Source organism: Mobula birostris, chromosome 6 (assembly GCF_030028105.1).
Source record: "Mobula birostris isolate sMobBir1 chromosome 6, sMobBir1.hap1, whole genome shotgun sequence".
Lineage (NCBI taxonomy): Eukaryota > Metazoa > Chordata > Chondrichthyes > Myliobatiformes > Myliobatidae > Mobula > Mobula birostris.
Window position 1 is genome coordinate 116,258,066 of NC_092375.1, and position 18,967 is coordinate 116,277,032.

General features: G+C 51.7%; 1 protein-coding gene across 1 annotated transcript in view; it reads left to right on the forward strand.

Moving 5' to 3' along the window:
• Positions 1–12,571, forward strand: part of LOC140199298 (insulin-like growth factor-binding protein 2) — a 55,491-nt gene extending 42,920 nt beyond the window's left edge. Inside the window, exons 3-4 of the mRNA XM_072261113.1 lie at positions 3,551–3,691; positions 12,389–12,571. Coding sequence (XP_072117214.1) covers positions 3,551–3,691; positions 12,389–12,553 — 306 coding nt within the window. The 3' untranslated portion in view covers positions 12,554–12,571. The remainder of the gene's footprint in view (positions 1–3,550; positions 3,692–12,388) is intronic.
• The last annotated feature ends 6,396 nt before the right edge of the window (positions 12,572–18,967 follow it).

Consider the following 18,967-nt stretch of genomic DNA (forward strand, 5'->3'; position numbering starts at 1 on the left):
CTGAGATTAGGAAAAACTTCTTCACACAGGGAGTGGTGAATCTGTGGAATTCTCTGCCACAGGAAACAGTTGAGGCTAGTTCATTGGCTATATTTAAGAGGGAGTTAGATATGGCCCTTGTGGCTACGGGGATCAGGGGGTATGGAGGGAAGGCTGGGGCAGGGTTCTGAGTTGGATGATCAGCCATGATCATAATAAATGGCGGTGCAGGCTCGAAGGGCCGAATGGCCTACTCCACCTATTTTCTATGTTTCTATATTAGCCATTTCTGTAGTCTGTGGCTGTCCACTCTATGCCTTACCCTAATCCGAATGCATAGAACAGTATAGGCCCTTCGGCCCACGATGTTGTGGTTGCTCAGTTTAGAGAGCATGCCTTCTGAGAATACATTGAGTGACCTAGGGTTTTCCTCTTTGGAGCAAAGCAGGATGAGATAGAACACAAAATAATCTGAGTTCCTCCAGGGTGTTGTGAGTGTTGAGGATGAGATAGAGGTGTACAAGATGATAAGAGGCATAGATAGAATGGATGGCCAGAGACTTTTTCCCAGGGCAGAAATGGCTAATACCAGGGGCATAATTTAAAGGTAATTGGAGGAAAGTATAGAGGGGATACCAGAGGCAAGTTTTTTTTTACGCGCAGAATAGTGGATGCTTGGAATGTACTGCCAGGGGTGGAGGTAGAAGCAGATTACATTAGAGATGTGTAAGAAACTCTTAGATAAGGCACATGGGTGATAGAAAACCAGAGGACAATGTGGGAATGAAGGGTTAAATTAATCTTTAATAAGATTCTTTATCTTTTCCTGTCACCTAATGCACAGACACTCCTGTGCCTAGTGTCACTTTATGGACATACTGTTAACCTTTGTATAAAAGCTATGTGTTATATTTATTGTGTTTGTTTTTAATTATTGTCCTCTTGATCAGATTGGGTTTCTTTTCGTGCTGTGTCAGATCTGGGGCGATAATTATTTTGCTTGCTTTACTCTTGTGTAATGGAAAAGGTCGGCACGGTATTGCTGAAGAGCCTGCCCTGTGCTGTAATGTGTTCTGTGATGTATGTTGGGACGTCCGATAGGGGTAGTACATCGGCAGCAAATGCTCAGGCGCTACGGAACGCTGGTGGACAGAGGGACCTTGGGGTTCAAGTCGTTGTTCCCTGAAAGTGGTGAAGAAGGCAGGTGACATGCTTACCTTCATAGCGTGGCACACAGAATATGTGGGGTCATGTTACATAACACAGGTAAGAACACGCTTGAAGCTCTGGTCGCCGCACGACAGGAGTGATGCGATTGTGTTGGGGAGGGTGCAGAGTAGACTCACCACAGTGCTCGCTGCACTGGAGAACCTCAGTGACCTGGCGGGGGGGAGGAGATTGGTTAGATTGGTTTTATTTGTCACATAAAGATGAAAACCTACAGGGAAATGTGTTGTTTGTGTCAACGACAACAATTTGAGGATGCGCTTGGGGGCAGGCTGCAAGTATTGCTGTGCCTCTGACACGTGCCAATCATAGCATGCCCGCAATTTACTAAGCGTAACCCTTTGGAAGGTGGCAGGAAGCCAGAGCACCGGGAGGGGAAACGGTCATGGGGAAAATGTACTAACTCCTTACAGGTCGCAGTGGGAGTTGAATCCCCGATCGCTGACGTCTGGCGCTGTTAAAGCATTGTGCTAACCACTGTGCTGCAGTGTGCTCCCTGCTTGGACACTCTGGCCTTGTCTTCCCTGGAGCAAAGCCAGAGGGCTGACCTGATGGAAGTATATAAAATTATAAAGAGACATCACAGGGCTGGTAGAATCTCATTCCCATGGTAAGAGTATTAAAAGCAAGGGGGCCTTGACTTAGGGGAGAGGAAGGAGTTTGTTTTCAATTATGCAGAGTGGGTGACATCTGCAATTTGCTGCCAGAGGAGGCGGTTTCTACATTTAAGAAATGTTTGTACGTGCACATAAATAGGCAAGCAATAGAAAGGTCTCATGGGCACCAGCCTCCACAGATCAAAGGCATCTTCAAAAGGTGTTGCCCCAAGAAGGTGGCATCCATCATTGAAGAGCAAAATGTTCAATGTTACACACATTGGAAGGCTTCAACAGAGTGCATGTGGAGAGGATGTTTCCTATAGTGGGGAGAGTCTAGGACCAGAGGGCACTTCCCCAGAACAATTGAAGGATTGGGACACAGAAGCAGTGTTTTGAGGAACCTCCGTGTAGGAGGAGTGTGATGGATATAGAACACTACACCTCAGAGTAGGTCCTTTGGCTCACGATGTTCTGCCGACCTTTCAACCTACTCTTAAAATCAATATAACTTCCATCACACACAGCCCTCCATTTTCCTATCATCCATGTGCCTATCGAAGAGTTTCTTAAATGTCCTTAATCTACCCCACCCGTGGCAGTGGGTTCCACACACCCATCCCCTCTCGGTGTAAAATGAAAGATCAACCTCTGATATACTTTCCTCCAATCACCTTAAAACTGTGCCCCTCCTATTAGCCATTGCTAACCTGGGAAAACAGTTCATCTCGTACACCTCTATCAAGTCACCTCTCATCCTCCTTTGCTCCCAAGAGAAAAGCTCTAGCTTATCAACCTATCCTCATAAGACATGCTCTCTAATTCAGACAGCAGCTTGGTAAATCTCCTCTGTAACCTCTCTAAAGCTTCCACATTCTTTCTCTAATGAGGCGAGCGGAAGTGAGCACCATTTTCCAAGTGTGGCTTAACCAGAGTTTTATTGAACTACAACATTACCTCGCAGCCTTTGAACTCAATCTCCTGACTAATGAAGACCAACACACCAAAAACCTTCTAAACAACCTATCAACTTGCACAGCAACTTGGAGGGATCTCTGGAACCCTCTTTTCCTCCATGCTGCAAAGAATGTTAAGAATCCTGCCTTTGTTTGATTTTCTAAAGCGAGTAACTTCACAATTTTCTGGATTGAACTCCCATCTGCTGCTTCTCAGTCCAGCTCTGCGTTCTATCAATGACTCTTTGTAACCTATGACAACCTTCTACACAATCCACAGCTCCACCAACCTTCGTGTCATCTGCAAACTTACTATCCCACCCTTCCACTTCCTCATCCAAGTCATTTATAAAAATCGCAAAGAGCAGGGGTTCTCATAACAGATCCCTGTGGAACACCACTGGTCACCAGCTTTCAGACAGAACACACTCCATCTACAACCACCCCCTGCCTTCTGTGGCAAGCCAATTCTGTATCCGTACAGAATGTCTCTCGATCCAATGCCTCTTGACTTTCTGAATGAGCCTACCATGGAGACCCTTGCTCTGTGCTTTACTGTTCGGGTGAGTGGAGTCTCACTTTGGAGCAGAGCTGGGTAAGGGTCTCAGAAGTGGACGAGCTGTGGCTGGGTGGTGAGCCACAGTGGTACCAGGCAGTACTTCCACTCTGGGCTTGTCCCCGAGAGGGCTTCTGACCCCCCCCCCCCAACCCCTGTGAGACACGGTGTGGCGGCCCTACACTTCGATGCCCTCAGATGCTGAGCACTAACTCTGTCTCCTTCCTTTTCTACAGACAACATGTCAACTGGAGCTGGACCAGGTGTTGGAGAGGATCGCGTCTCTACGCTTGCCGGATGAACGCGGCCCCCTGGAGCATCTGTATGCTCTTTACATCCCGAATTGTGACCGTCATGGACTCTACAAACTGAAGCAGGTATCTCCATCCACCACTACCCTCTGTCCAACAGTTGAACATAGAGCTACAGTACAGGCCCTTTGGCCCACAATGTTGTGCTCACCTTTTAACCTACTCAAGATCAACTGACCCTGATTTTTTTCTCTATTATCCGTTTGTTTATCTGAGAGTCTTGAACACCCCTAATGTATTTGCCTCTATCACCATCCCTGTTCCATACACCTGCCACTCTCTTAAAAGTTTCTTTCCTTTTGAGTTCTTCCCTTTTCTCTAATCACATTAAAATTGTGCCCTCTCATATTAGCCACCCTGGGGAAAAAGTCTTTGGCTTTACACTCTATGTACACCTCTTATTATCTTGAGCAACTCTATCAAGTCACCTCTTATTCTCCTATGCTCCAACGAGAAAAGCCCTAGCTCACTCAACCCTCATATGACATGCCGATAGATCCAGGCAGCATCCCAGTAAATCTCCTCTGCACCCTCTCAAAAGCTTGCTCATCTTTCCTATAATGAGGCAACATCTGAACACTATACTCCGAGCGTGGTCTAACTAGAGTATTATACAGTTGCAACATTATCTCACCGCTCTTGAACTGGTGAAGGCTGACACGACTTTGGCTATGCGGAAGATGCTAAATAGATGCAACTTGTTGTGACGTGCACATTCCCAATAAGGTGCCTTGTTTGTTACTGAGTGACACAGTGGGTAGTGCTGCTGCCTACCATCTTCGAATCCATCTTCTGGGATTGTCCGTGTGGAGCCTGGACGTTCTCCCTGTGACCCCCCCCCCCCATGTTACCCGTGGGTGCGCCCATTTCCTTCCACGCCTAACCCCATGAGGGTTGGCGCCCCCAGTGTGTGGGAGAGGGGAGTCGTTGTGAATGTGGGTGGATTTAAAAAGAACAGAAGTTAGTAAATGGCGGGGGGGGGGGTGGTGGTCAGAATGGACTCGGCGAGTCGAGGGGACTGCCCCTGACTCTGCATCATGCTGTGGTATCACTGCACGGACCATGGGAGAAGCTGCGAACATTTTCAGAATTGTACATGACAGAAGCTTGCTGCAGTATATAGAGGATTGAGTTCCAATGTTTACCATTGCTTTGGGACTGTGACAAGGCAGTGTGGAGGGAGCTTTAACAGACCCAGCACTGATCCCTGTGGTACTCCAGTCAGAGAGGCAGCCCTCTACTACCACTCTCTGGTTTCTCCATGAAGCCAATGTCTAATCCCCTTACTACCTCATCCTGAATGCCAAGCAATTGAATCTTCCTGGCTAACCTGCCATGCTTGCTGTACCTTGTCAAAGTCCATGTCGACAACATCCACTGCCTTGCCGTCATCCACTTTACTGGTAACTTTCTCAAAAAGACTATAAGATTGGGTAGACACAACCTACCACACTCAAAGCCAAGATGATTATCTCTAATCAGTCCCTGTCTATCCAAATACTTTATATTCAGTCAATTAGAATGTCTTCCAATAACCTACCTCTGATGTCAGGCACACCAGCCTATAATTTCCCAGCTTTTTCCTCAAGCCTTTCTTGAATCGCGAAAAGAAGGTGTAAGATGGCACAATGTAGATGGGGCTTAAATCTGTGATGAATGAAGGAGTGTGTGTTTGGGCAGTGTAGAGGGAGCTTCACTCTGTGTCTGACCCCAGGAGTGTGTTTGGGCAGTGTAGAGGGAGCTTCACTCTGTGTCTGACCCTGGGAGTGTGTTTGGGCAGTGTAGAGGGAGCTTCACTCTGTGTCTGACCCTGGGAGTGTGTGATGAGACAGTGTAGAGGGAGCTTCACTCTGTGTCTGACCCTTTTTTTTTAAACAAAATTCTTTATTACAAATGTCGGTGCTATACAATATTTACAAACCCAGTGAATAACACATTTACTACACTACAAACAGACAATACATGTTAAACCAATATATTGCCATCCTCATCAATGATGGCATTTACACCCCGCGGAGCCCAACGGTCCCGGAACATCTCGACGGTCGCCGTGGACTGTGCGTATTCCTTTTCAATGTTCACCCGGGCTCGAACATACCCCCTAAACATAGCCAGGCAGTCCGCCCGGGGAGAACCTCCTGCCACCCTTTTCCAGGAGCCACAGATGGCAATTTTCGCCAGCCCCAGGAGCAAGTTGACAAGGACATCCTCATCCCTCTGTGCCCCCCTCCTTACTGGATGACCATATATGAATAGGGTGGGACTGAAATGCAACCAGAAGGCGAGAAGCAGCCCACGCAAATACGCGAAAAGGGGCTGCAGCCTCACACACTCCACGTACATATGGTACACGGTCTCCTCCAGCCTGCAGAAGTGACACGCGGCTGGGAGATCCGTGTACAAACTAAAGAACTTATTGCAGGGCACCGCTTTATGCAGCACCCTCCAGCCGAGATCCCCAAGGTGCATGGGAAGGACTCCCTTGTAGAGGGACTTCCACTGGGGACCCCCCTCACCTCCAGGTGGAAAGACCGACCGCCATGGCGTGTCGGGACGGTGGACAAATGCTAGGAAGTGGAGGGTGTGGAGCAGCAGCCCATAAAGGTACCTCCTGCCTGCATCCCTGAATGGGATTGTGGGTGTTGATGAAAGACGGCTCAAGTTGTGTGGATTCGTCTCTCGGGTAAGGCTGCGGGGCCTGGGCCCGACGAGCAGCTCAGCCCGAGTCGTTCCACACACCTGAGCCGCACTGACATCCGTTGAGACAGGGCAAGGGTCGGCCAGGACCCCGCCCTCTGCCAGAGGAGGGGATTCCCGGCCTGAGGCAACCATGTTCCAGACTCTCAGTAGGTCCTGATTGAAGCCGGGCAGCCTCTGCAAAGCAGCACGGCTGACGCCCGCCGGTGGTAGCTGCATATCTTCGGCAAGACAGCAGCCCCTCCGGAGGAAGAAAGTCGCCAACACGTGCCACCTGGGAGGGTGCTCGGCGTACAGGAATCTCTGCAGCGTCCTGAGGCGGAGAGCCGCCAGTCGTGTGCGTACACACACCAGCGACTGTCCGCCTTCTCCTTCTGGGAGACTCAGAACCGCTGCAGAGACCCAGTGCTTCCTGTTTCCCCAGAAGAAGTCCACTAGCTTCCTCTGCATTCTCGCGACAAAAGGGGCAGGGGGGGGCCAAGGTGACCATCCGGTACCACAACATGGAGGCCACCAGCTGGTTTATGACCACCACCCTGCCTCGATAGGAAAGCACCCTGAGAAGGCCTGACCAGCGCCCTAGCCGGGCCATGACCTTTGTCTCCAGGTCCTGCCAGTTCGCCAGCCAGGTCTCCCCAGAAGGACTCAGGTAGACTCCCAGATAGAGAAGACGTCTGGTGCTCCACTCAAAAGCTCTCATCTCCTCCGGCAGGGAGTCCACCTGCCACTGGCCTACTAAGAGTCCGGAACATTTCGCCCAGTTGATCCTGGCGGAGGATGCCGCCGAGAAAACATCTTGGCACTCGCGCATCCTCCGCAGGTCACAGGGGTCTGTCATCATGAGGAGTACGTCATCGGCGTAGGCCGAGAGGACGACCCCCATGTCCGGTTCGCGCAGAACCAGACCTGTCAGCCTTCGCTGAAGAAGGCCGAGGAATGGCTCGACACAGATCGCATACAGTTGACCGGACATGGGGCACCCTTGACGCACTCCTCTTCGGAAGTGGATAGGTCCTGTCAATGATCCATTAATTTTAACTAGGCACTCTGCGGCAGAGTACAGGAGCCGAACTCGGGCCACAAAGTGTGGTCCGAGCCCAAAAGCCTGCAGGGTGCCCACCAGGAAACTGTGGTCCACCCGGTCAAAAGCCTTCTCCTGGTCAAGAGAAAGAAATGCTGCCGGGGTCCCAGTCTCCTGGAGTAGGTGGATCAGGTCCCGTACTAGGTGGACATTGTCCTGGATGGAGCAGCCCGGGACTGTATAAGATTGGTCAGGATGGACCACCTGTCCAATTACCGAACCCAGACGGTTGGCCATTGCCCGGGCGAAGATCTTGTAGTCCACGCACAAGAGGGAGACCGGCCGCCAGTTCTTTAGCAGGCGGAGGTCTCCCTTCTTGGGCAGTAGGACCACAACAGCTCTCCGCCATGAGAGGGGCATTTCTCCGGTGGCTAGGCTCTCCCCTAGGACAAGGCTGTAATCATCCCCCAGGACATCCCAAAAAGCCTGATAAAACTCAACACTCAGTCCATCCAAACCAGGGGACTTGCCCCTCCGGAGTTGCCGAAGGGCAGTGGACAGCTCCTCCCGAGTCAGGGGGGCATCCAGACGCACTGCGTCCTCGGGCTGACCTTCGGCAAATCCTCCCAGACCTCATTACACACCTCTGCATTTGACGGATCAGGCGAGAATAAGGACCGATAGAATGAACGGACCTCGTTGTTAATTCCATCAGGGTCCGTGATGGAGGAGCCATCGGCAGCCAGCAGCTCCACTAGCTGCTTTTGAACTCCCCGCCACCTTTCCAACGAGTAGAAGAAGGGTGAGCCACGGTCCAAATCCTGCAGCATTTGGATCCGTGACCTCACGTACGCACCTCGGGACTGCTGGAGCTGCAGGTTCCTTAGTGCGTCCTTCTTCTCCTGGTATTCCTGCCACAGCTGTTGGTCTCCAGCGGTCGGACCGAGGCGGGACTCCAGGTCAAGCAACGCTCTCTCAAGCCGCTCAACCTCAGAGCTCCGCCTCTTTGTCGACCCCCTAGTGTACTCCCGACATAAAAACCGGATGTGGGCTTTGCCCACATCCCACCATAGCCGTAGGGAGCAGAAATCTCTCCGCCTCTCCTTCCAGGAGACCCAGAAAGCTCGGAACGAATCCCGGAATCGGCTGTCCTCCAGCAGCCGGTTGTTAAAATGCCAATACCCGGATCCCACCCGAGGGTGTAGTGGAGTAAATTCCATCCACACAAGGTGATGATCCGAGCACGACACCGGCCGCATGGAGGACGCCGACACGCGGGAGACATAGGCCCGAGAGATGTAAATGCGGTCTATCCTGGAACCTCCTTCTCTAGACCTTCTCGAGAAGGCGCTAGAGTTGGGGTGAAGATTCCGCCAGATGTCCACCAAGTCAAAGGAGCCGACTAGCTCCTTTAACTTTTTTGCCGATGCTGGGTCGCGTTGGAGGCCCGAACGGTCCTCCGCCTCGAGGGTACAATTAAAATCTCCCCCGAGGATGACGCAATCCCCAGGATCGATGGAGCTCAGCAGGGTGGACAGCTGGCAGAATAGGCGCGTCTGCATCACACCGCACCTGGGAGCATACACATTGATAAAATGCAATGGTACGCCATCCAGGCGCACAACCAGGTGGAGCAGACGGCCGGGCACAATGTCCTGGACTCTTTCAATTACTGGCTGGAAGGTCAGGGCCAACAGGATCGCCACCCCGCTAGAAATGGAGCTGAGGTGGCTCATGTAGACCCCGCCCCACCACTCCAGGAGCCAAGCAGACTCGTCCCCAGGGATGGTATGGGTTTCCTGCAGGAAACTCACCGTATACCGCCCATCCCTGAGGGCTGAGAGATTGTTATGCCTGCGAAGAGGACCCCTGCTGCCGTTTACATTGAGACTAGCTATGGTAAGCTTCATGGCGGGAGCACACTAGGGCTCAGCAGCTGTGCCCATTTCGGTGAGAGCGGAGGCGCCCTCCACCACACTGTCCGGAAAGAAAGCAAGGTTACTTTTTGCCTTCCGGGCTCGAGCGGTACCAACGACACCCTGTGACCCACCATCCCCCGTAGGAGCGAGGCTGCTTCTCCCTCTAATGTCCCTTACTAGGTCATCTAGGAAAGATTTTAGTTGCCGTCTGTCGTTCCCCGCCACCGCATTCCTCTTTCCCTTTCCCTTTCCCTTTCGTCCGAGGATGACTCGCAGGGACCTCACCAGCCTCGGCATGCTGGGCCAGCGTAGCGAGGCTAGTTGAGGCCGGTGCTTGGCACCCTCAGAGGTAAGAATAAAATGCTTAATTTCCTCTACAGGTATCAATGGGGACTTCTCAGGAGGGGTGAGGATGTCCATTATTTCACTATCGAAAGAGTCCCCCTCCAACCCGTCACTGCAGACAGAATCCCCATCGGCCTCCCCGCATGTTCCAAAAGATGGCTGCGCTTGTGACCCATACCGCGCAGCGGGCACCTCGCTCTTACCTGCCCGCTCCACCGTCGCATCAGCCTCATCCACATTTGCGACAGTGGAGGGACAATCCCCAGGGACTCCCTGCAAGTCATTAATTGCTGGGGTCGACGTGCACAGAAAAATGCCCTCCCCAGGGGGCAGGCATAGAGGGGAACCCGGCACCTTTGGTCCAAGGGATTCACAAGCAGCCTGGAGCTGAGAATGAGAGAGCTTTGTCTCGTCTCCTCTTACATTATTCGGTACACTGGCCTCCAGAGAGGCGCTGACTTGTAGGTCCTGGGTGGAGGCCTCCAGGGCTGCCTCATTTGTGCAAACAGGGCTATCACAAGCTATTTGCACAACCACACCATCTTCCCCAGGACTGGTGGCTACATCTGGGGACTCAGGTTTAGAACCAACCCCTACCCGGATTCCCACCCCTTCCTGGGACTCCTCCGCATCTACATCCCCTGCCCTCTTGCGGGAACGTTCCCTTCTCCTCTTCACACCGGAGGTGCACACAGGTGCAGGCTTCACCGATGGGGCGGCGCTCTCTGTTTCCATCGCCCCGTCTGCTTGCGCACCTCCCCGAGCCCCACGCTCCACTTCAGGCGAAATGGGCGTGAGCTCTGCAGCCTCAAAGGCCCGCTTCTTACTGTGTTGGATTTCCCCTTTGCCTTCTTACTCCGCACAGACTCCACCCCGTCCCCCACCTGAACCACAGGGAGAGGAGCAGGGACCGACCCAACCGTAGGAGTAGGGGTAGGGGCAGGGGCAGGGTGAGGGGCTGGGGCAGGATCACGGGCGGGGGCAGGGTCAGATGCAGGCGCAGACGCACGCGCAGGAGTAGGATCAGGGGCAGAGGTAGCTGGGGTACTGGTGCCTGAAATGGGCTCCCTCGGGTTCCGGGCGGCAGGACAGTCCCTCCGAAAGTGCCCCACCCCCCTGCACGCATGGCACCGCGGGCGCTCGGAGCTCCAGTACACCTGATAATCCACTCCCTCATGCCAGACAGTAAACCGGCCCTCAACATCGTCCTCCCTTTCCAGCTGCATGAATACCTGACGCCGGAAAGAGATTACGGTGCGGAGGGTGCGTCTCTTAAATTTGTGTCGGATGGCAGTGATCTCCGACCTTACTTGCCCTAAACAGGCCAGTGGGGGTAGCAAGTCCTCATTTGGAATGAAAGGCTTAACATGCCCAAGCACGATACGTTGCGTGGGGGCCGTCACCAGCTCCATAGGTAAAAAGATGTTGTCTACCGTGACTCCCCTGCTTAGGGCCCGGTGCACTAGCTCTTCATTCGCCAGATAAAACACCGCCTTTCCGAACTCCTTCTCGGTGGCCAGAATACCACCTTTCCCAACAAGGTCCTCCATTGCCTCCGTACACTTTTCTAGTGTCATTCCAGGGCGCAAAATACATTGCACCCCACGTTCCACCTTCACCGACCGAAACAGGGCGTTGTCCGAGGCCGGGGAGGCAGCCGCCCTTGCGTAACTCCCCGAAGGCCCGCGACTCCCTGGAGACCGGTCCGGCATGCTGGCGCTCTTTCCAGTCCTAGAATCCTACAGCGGTGCCGGTTAGAAGTCCTGGAACGAGTCGAATAACTGGCCGGGAAAGTTTGCAGTCGACAGTTCCTCGCTGGCTCGACGCCAGGAAAGGCTCCGTCGGACTTGCAGAGACCCAGGCCGGGAGAGGCCGAAACGTCCTTCCAGATGCTTCGGCACCAACACCGGACGAAAATCAGGAAAACAATGGAGGAGGAATGTTGCCCCGCTGTCAATGGGGGGGGAACGACGGCGTTTGCCTCCGGTTTTGGAGCGAAAAAGGCTTCCTGGCGAGTTGCCAGTGGCCGCAGCTGGGAGCTACGCAGTTAGCAGCCGCCAACAAACCCAGCCCAAAACCGGCAGTAAAACTGCACACCGAGTTTCCACACCAGCGCCGTCACTCACTCGGTTGTCCAAGAGACTTTTAGAGCCACCTCCAAAGTATTCCACGAACTTTATCCAGTAGTTTTGCCTCGATTTCTCCCAGCTCAGTCAGCACAGCTCCTCTCTGTGTCTGACCCTGGGAGTGTGTGATGGGACAGTGTAGAGGGAGCTTCACTCCGTGTCTGACCCTGGGAGTGTGTGATGGGACAGTGTAGAAGGAGCTGCACTCTGTGTCTGACCCTGGGAGTGTGTGATGGGACAGTGTAGAGGGAGCTTCACTCTGTGTCTGACCCTGGGAGTGTGTGATGAGACATTGTGGAGGGAGCTGCACTTTGTGTCTGACCCCGGGAGTGTGTGATGGGACAGTGTAGAGGGAGCTTCACTCTGTGTCTGACACTAGGAGTGTGTGGTGGGACGGTGAGGAGGGGAGCGCGTGATGGGATGGTACGGGGGGGGGAGTTTGTGGTGGGACAGAACGGGGGGAGCACGTGATGGGAGGAAATGGGGGGAAGCACGTGATAGGACGGTATGGGGGGGTAGTGTGTGATGGGATGCTACGGGGTGGGGGGAGTTTGTGGTGGGACGGAACGGAGGGTGCCTCCTCTTCCCAGGGTGGGGTTTTGCTGCTGTTTTGTGATTGTTGAGGCTGACTGGTTGTGTCCCTGTCTGTCTCCAGTGTAAGACGTCGCTGAACGGCCAGCGGGGTGAGTGCTGGTGTGTGAACCCTCATACAGGGAAGGTGATCCCGGGATCGCCCACCGTCCGCGGAGACCCCGAGTGCCGTCGCTGCTGCTTGTTACCAGAGAACGACACCGATCTCCAGCTCCCACACACTACCTGAGGACTGACCACTGTGCCTGGCGTGCAGGGTGGGGTTGGGGGGGGGGAGGGAGGGGGGATGGGGGTTACCGGGTGGACAGGGATTGGGGAGGTTCCAGAGGGGGTAGGGAGAGGGGATGGTGTTGGGGGTGTGGGGTCAGGGTTTCAAAACCACCCCCCCATGGGTTCAGGCTGTGAGCTGAGCTCGGTGGGAGCCATGGTTGCCAATCTCTTTCTGACAGACCGTGCCGTTGGGCATGGACAGCCTTTGAAGTCACACATGCACTGTTGCATGGACAATCCTTTGGAGTGTTGCATGTGCTGATGCATGTGGTGCATGCATGAGTGTCTGGCCAATCCTTTGGAGTCCTGTTTGTATGGATCACTCCAGCATTGGTACATGCAGTGCTGCACACGGAACTCCAGGAGCAGTGCATGCATTGGTGCATTGGGGAGGAGGTGCTGGTGCAGTGTTTGTCCAGTCCGACTGCCTGCAAATCCCTGAGGATCTCACAGCGTTCCTCGCTGCTGTGAACTTTGGAACGAAACATTCTCTGTACTTGGTGTATGGCAAAAGACAGGCCACTGCAGTCAGCAAGGCCCTGTGGGCAGCACCACCCCGCCCAACCCCACCCCACCTGCTGTTGATGGCGACACGAGGGGCTGACACTGCTGTCATCTGGTGCTAAGACCATCTTCTGGAGGAATTGGTGTTTTATTTAATTCTACTGATTGGCATTTTTGAATAAGTAACATAGAACTCTACAGCACAGTACTGCCCACTATCTTGTGCTGAGCCTTGTAACCTGCTCTAAGATCACTCTAACCCTTTCCTCCCACATATGCCTCCATTTTTCTGTCATCCACATGCCTTTCTAAGAGTTTCTTAAACGTCCCTAAAATATCTGCCTCTCCCACCACCCCTGGCAGCGTGTTACAGACACCCATCACCCTCTGTGTATTTAAAAAAAAACCTACCTCTGATATCTCCCCCACTGTACTTAGTAGATATTAATTGCACAGATATTAGCCTCACATGGGACACTGGTCCAAAAGATTAGGGCCTCCGTCTCACCCCTTCGCCCTCTCTTCATTCTGGGCATCTCCCCCACTCCACTCTCAGTCCTGGTGCAGGGTTTCAACCTGAGAAGTTAACCATCCCTCTTCCCCCAGTGGATGCTGCTCAAACCCCCTGGGATCCACCAGAAGTTTATGTGTGGTCCTAGGAATGATTCTTGGTCCCAGGAGACAGGATCTCGCTCTCTGACGCTGGTCTGCCACCTCTGGTTATATACTGGGACTCGTGGACCTGGAACGTAAAACAGAGAACACTCTAATGCAGACCCTTTGGCCCACATTGTTGTGCCAACCCTTTAACCTACTTTAAATTCAAACTAACCCTTCCCTCCCACGTAGCCTTCTATTTTTCTGTTATCAATGTGCCAACCTAAGATCATCTTAAATGTCCCTAAAGTATCTGCCTCTGTCACCATCGCTGGTAGTGGTTCTGTGCATTCACCACTCTCTGTGTAAAGAAACTCTCCTCTGACATTCCCTGTATATTTTCCTCTCATCACTTTAAAGTTGTGCCTCCCTCCTCTCCTTCGCCCCGGGTAAAAGTCTTTGGCTGTCTGCTCTATCTATGCCTCTAGTACTTCCATCAAGCCTCCCCTTATCCTTTCGCTCCAAAGAGAAAAGCTATAGCTCACTCAACCTATCCTCATAAAACATACTCTCTAATCCAGGCAGCATCCAGATAAATCTCCTCTGCACCTTCTCTGGAGCTTTCACATCCACATCCTTCCTCTAAGTGAGGTGACCGGAACACAATAGTCCGAGTGTAACTGTAACAGAGTTACAGCATCGCCTCGCCGCTCTCGAACTGAATCCCCCCCAGTGATTGAAACAACCCCATCAACTTGCACTGGAAGGTGCCAGGCAGACTGCCACGTGGAGCTGGATTGGCTGTGTGTGGTGATGACTGGGGAGTGACGCCGTGCGTTTGGGTAATGATTCTAGAGTCCTTGGGCAAGTGCAGGGAATGCATGGGACCTCGTCTGGCAAGCAGCTGGCTATGTCGCGGGGTCTGTGTTGTAGCTGCTCTGATGCTGTCCTTTGTGGGTCTTTGAGCCGTGGGTGCGTGGAATGTAGCATGAGAAGGTGTAGAGGCAAGGCAGACGGTGCAATGGTGAAAGGTGGGTCAGGAAGAGAGCAACTTTGCAATGGGGAGGGGTGGGGAGGAGAGGTCATACAAACTGGAGGTTGAGATGGCTTCTCAGTCAGAACACCCCTCCCTCATGCTAATACTGGAGGTGCAGCCATCAATGTTGTCATGCTCTGGGCCCATACGGCAGCAGGGTGCCCAGGACCAGAGAGATGGGGACAGGAGTTGGTTCATTATTGTCGCATGTACTGAGATACAGTGAAAAACTTATCTTGCATACTGTCTATACAGATCAGATCATTACATCGCGCATTGAGGTGGTAGACCAGTAACTAAGTACAGAAAAAGTGTAATTGCGACAGGGAAAGAGCAGTACAGGTAAACAGTAAGATGCTAGATCATAACGATGCACATTCTGAGGGGATTTAAAACTAGAGGTCATAGGTTAATGGTGAAAGCTGAAATATTTAAGGGGAAGATGAGGGAACCTTTTCACTCAGGGTTGCGAGAGTGTTGAACGAGCTGCTGGCAGAAGTGGTGGATGTGGGCTCGATCGCAACATTTAAGAGAAGTTTAGGTAAATACAAGGATGGGAGGGGTATGGGGGGGGCCACGGTCTGGGTGCAAGTCAATGCAATAAGGCAGAATAATAGATTGGCATGGACTTGAAGGGCCAAAAGGACTGTTTATTTTGCAGTGCTGTATGGTAAGAGACCATCTTATCAGAACGAATATAACGAACAGCGTGGTAAAATTGTGCTTGACCCTGGTACGTGCTTTCAGACTTCTGTATCTTCTGCCAGATGGGAGGGAGGAGGGGAGAGAAGGGGTGGAGAGTCAGGGACTGTGATTGATTGGAGAGACAACATAGGCTGAATGACCACCGTGATCTTGACATTTCTGTGATTTAGTCCCTGGAGTGGGGCTTGAACAGAACACCTTAGATTCATGAGAAGGGGGTGATCATCCTGCGAACCAGGGATTAGTATTGTGGGAGAGGAGCTGGAGAGACTGTTCGCACATGTGTGTGACTTCTCTCCCCCAGTGCCCTGTGTCACTGACGATCCCCACTAATGTTAGTTAATCCAGCTCCCTCACGCTGTCCCCCAACAACCTCTCTCCTGCAGTGCCCTGTGTTACTGACTCTATCACCACTAATGTTAATCCAGCTCTCTCTCACTGTCCCTCAGTGCCCTGTGTTACTGACTGTATCACCACTGTTAATCCAGCTCCCCCACACTTTCACCCAGCGCCCTGTGTCACTGACTGTATCCCCACTAACATTAATCCAGCTCCCTCACACTGTCCCTCAGTACCCTGTGTTACAATATTATTCTCACTTGTAAGAATTCATTGGAATATTTTGCTGTGTGCTAGTTAACTGGATGCAGGATCAATAGGATGGTGGGAAGCAGAGGGTAGTGGTGGAAACAAGAAAATCTTCAGATGCTGGAAATCCAAACAAAACTGGAGGAACTCAGCAGGCCAGGCAGCATCTGTGGAAAAGAGTATAGTCGATGTTTCGGGCTGAGACCCTTTGGCAGGATGGTGGATAGATGTTTCTCAGACTGGGGGTCTGTGTTTAGTGCTGTGTGCCAGGGAACTAGTGCCGGGCCCAGTCTTGTTTGCCATCAGTATCTGACCTGGATGATTCTCTACACATTCATAGTGAGAGTTTTTTTAATGGACTACCTTTATTTGTCACATGTACATCAAAACGTACAGTGACATGTGTTATGTGCGTCAACGACCAGCTCAGTATGGGGATTGTGTTGGGAGCAGTCTGTAGGTGTTGTCGTGCTTGCAGCATCAACGTAGCATGCCCACAACTCACTCGCTAACTCTAACCTGCTCGTCTTTGTACGATGGGAGAAAATCAGCGCACCCGGAAGAAATCCACACAGTCCTGGGGAGAATGTCCAAACTCCTTACGGATAGTGGCGGGAATCGAACCCGAATCGGTAATCGCAGGTGCTGTAGAATGATTACACTTGCCGCTACGCTATTGACCCCCCCCCCCCCCATAACCATCTAAGAGCCTTTAGCATATCTGCCTTCACTACCACACTTGACAGTACATTCCAGGCACCCACCACTCTATGAAGAAAAATACTTCCCTCCTCTCGCCTCATATGCATGCCCTCTACCCTGGACAAAAGATTCTGCCGTACTACCCGATGCCTGTCATAATCTAATCAACTTCTGTCAGGTCTCCCTTCAGCCTCAGCTTCTCCAGAGAAAACAACCCACATTTGTCTAACCTCTCCTTATATCCAAGCAGCATCCTGGTAAACTCTTCTGCAGCCTTTCCAAACCCTCCCTATGATTGGGAGACCAGATCTGAATGCACTGCTCCAGATGTGGCCTGACCAGAGTTTTATACAGCTGTAACATAGTTTACAATTTCTTGAACTCAGTGCCTCGACTGGTAAGGGCAAGCGTGCCATATGCCCTCTTTACTGCCTTTTTGTCCTGAGCGGTCCCTTTCAGGGAGCTGTGGGTTTGACCCTCTGTATGTCAATGTTGTTATGGGTCCTGCAATTAACAGTGTACTGATCCTTTACACCTGACACGTATAACACTTCACAGCTGGCGATGTTAAACTTCATCTGTCGTTTCTCTGCCCAGATCTGCACCTGAGCTATATCCCCCTATATCCCACACTATCGACAACGCCACCAATCTTTGTCATTTGCAAGCTTGCTATCCTACCTTTTCCTCCAGGTCACTCACATACGTCACAAACAGCAGAGGTCCCAGTACAGATCCCTGCGGAACACCACCAGCCACAGACCTCTAGCCAGAATAAATCCCTTCGACCACTACCCCCTTTCTGCTCTGGGCAAGACAATTCTGAATCCAAACAGACAATTCAGCATAGATCCCATGCTATTTGTTGACCCTCCCTTAGAACACAGAACAGTACAGGGCCTTTGGCCCATGACGTTTTACTAACCTCTTAGCCTACTCTAAGATCAATCTAACCCTTCCCTACCACAAAGCCCTTCATTTCTCTCTCATCCATGTGCCTATCTAAGACCTTAGTTCGACTGCACTTGGAGGACTGTGCTCAATTCTGGTCACCTCTCTACAGGAAGGATGTGGATACCAGAGAGAGTGCAGAGGAGATTTACAAGATGTTGCCTGGATTGGGGAGCATGCCTTATCAGAATAGGTTAAGTGAACTTGGAGCGACGGAGGATGAGATGTAACCTAATAGAGGTGTATAAGATGATGAGACGCATTGATTGTGTGGATAGTCAGAGGCTTTTTTCCCAGGGCTGGAATGGCTAACATGAGGGGCATAGTTTTAAGGTGCTTAGAAGTAGGTACAGAGGGGATGTCAGAGGTAAGTTTTACACAGTGGTGGCTGCATGGAATGTACTGGCAGCGATGGTGGTAGAGGTGGATACTAAGGGTCTTTTAATAGACTTTTGGGTACATGAAGCTAGAAAAATAGAAGGTTATATGGTAGGAAAATTCTAGGCAGGTTCTTGAGTAGGTTACATAATCAGCACAACATTGTGGGCCGAAGGGCCTGTAATGTGCTGTAGATTCCTGTTTCTATGATGAAGAGCCTCTTAAATGTCTCCAGTGTATCTGACTCCACCACTATTCATGGCAGGCTGTTTCCCACACCCACCACTCTCTGTGTAAATAACCTACCTCTGCAAGACCCCTATACTTTACTCCAATCACCTTAAGGTTACTGTATGCCTTTAAGTATTAACCATTTCGACACTAGGATAAAGTCTCTGAACACCTCAATCAAGTCATCTCCAATCCTCCTCCATTCCAAAGGGCAAAATGAGAATGATTCCGGGAATGAAAGGGTTAATATATGAGGAGTGTTGGATAGCTTGGGGCCTGTGCTTGCTGGTGTTCAGAAGAGTGGTGGTGGAATCTCATTGAAACCCATCGAATATTGCAAGGCCTCGATAAAGTGGATGTGAAGAAGATTTTTCCTATAATGGGGGAGTCCAGGACCAGAGGACACAGCCTCGGAACTAATCAAGAATCTAAGTTCACAGGGAGAAGGCAGGAGCATGGAGTGGAATGGGATGATTCAGCCACGATGGAATGTTGGAGCAGACATGATGGGCTGAATGGCCTAATTCTGCTTCTTTGTCTTATGGTCTCCCATGGAGAATCTCATTGCAAGGTTTCCCCCTATGTTGGGAATTCCAGGGAATAAAACCTTCCTATGGAGTCACCCTTCAAGTTCGCAGAGGGAGGCCAGAGCTGTCCCCGTGCCCGTAAGCTTGAGTCTGT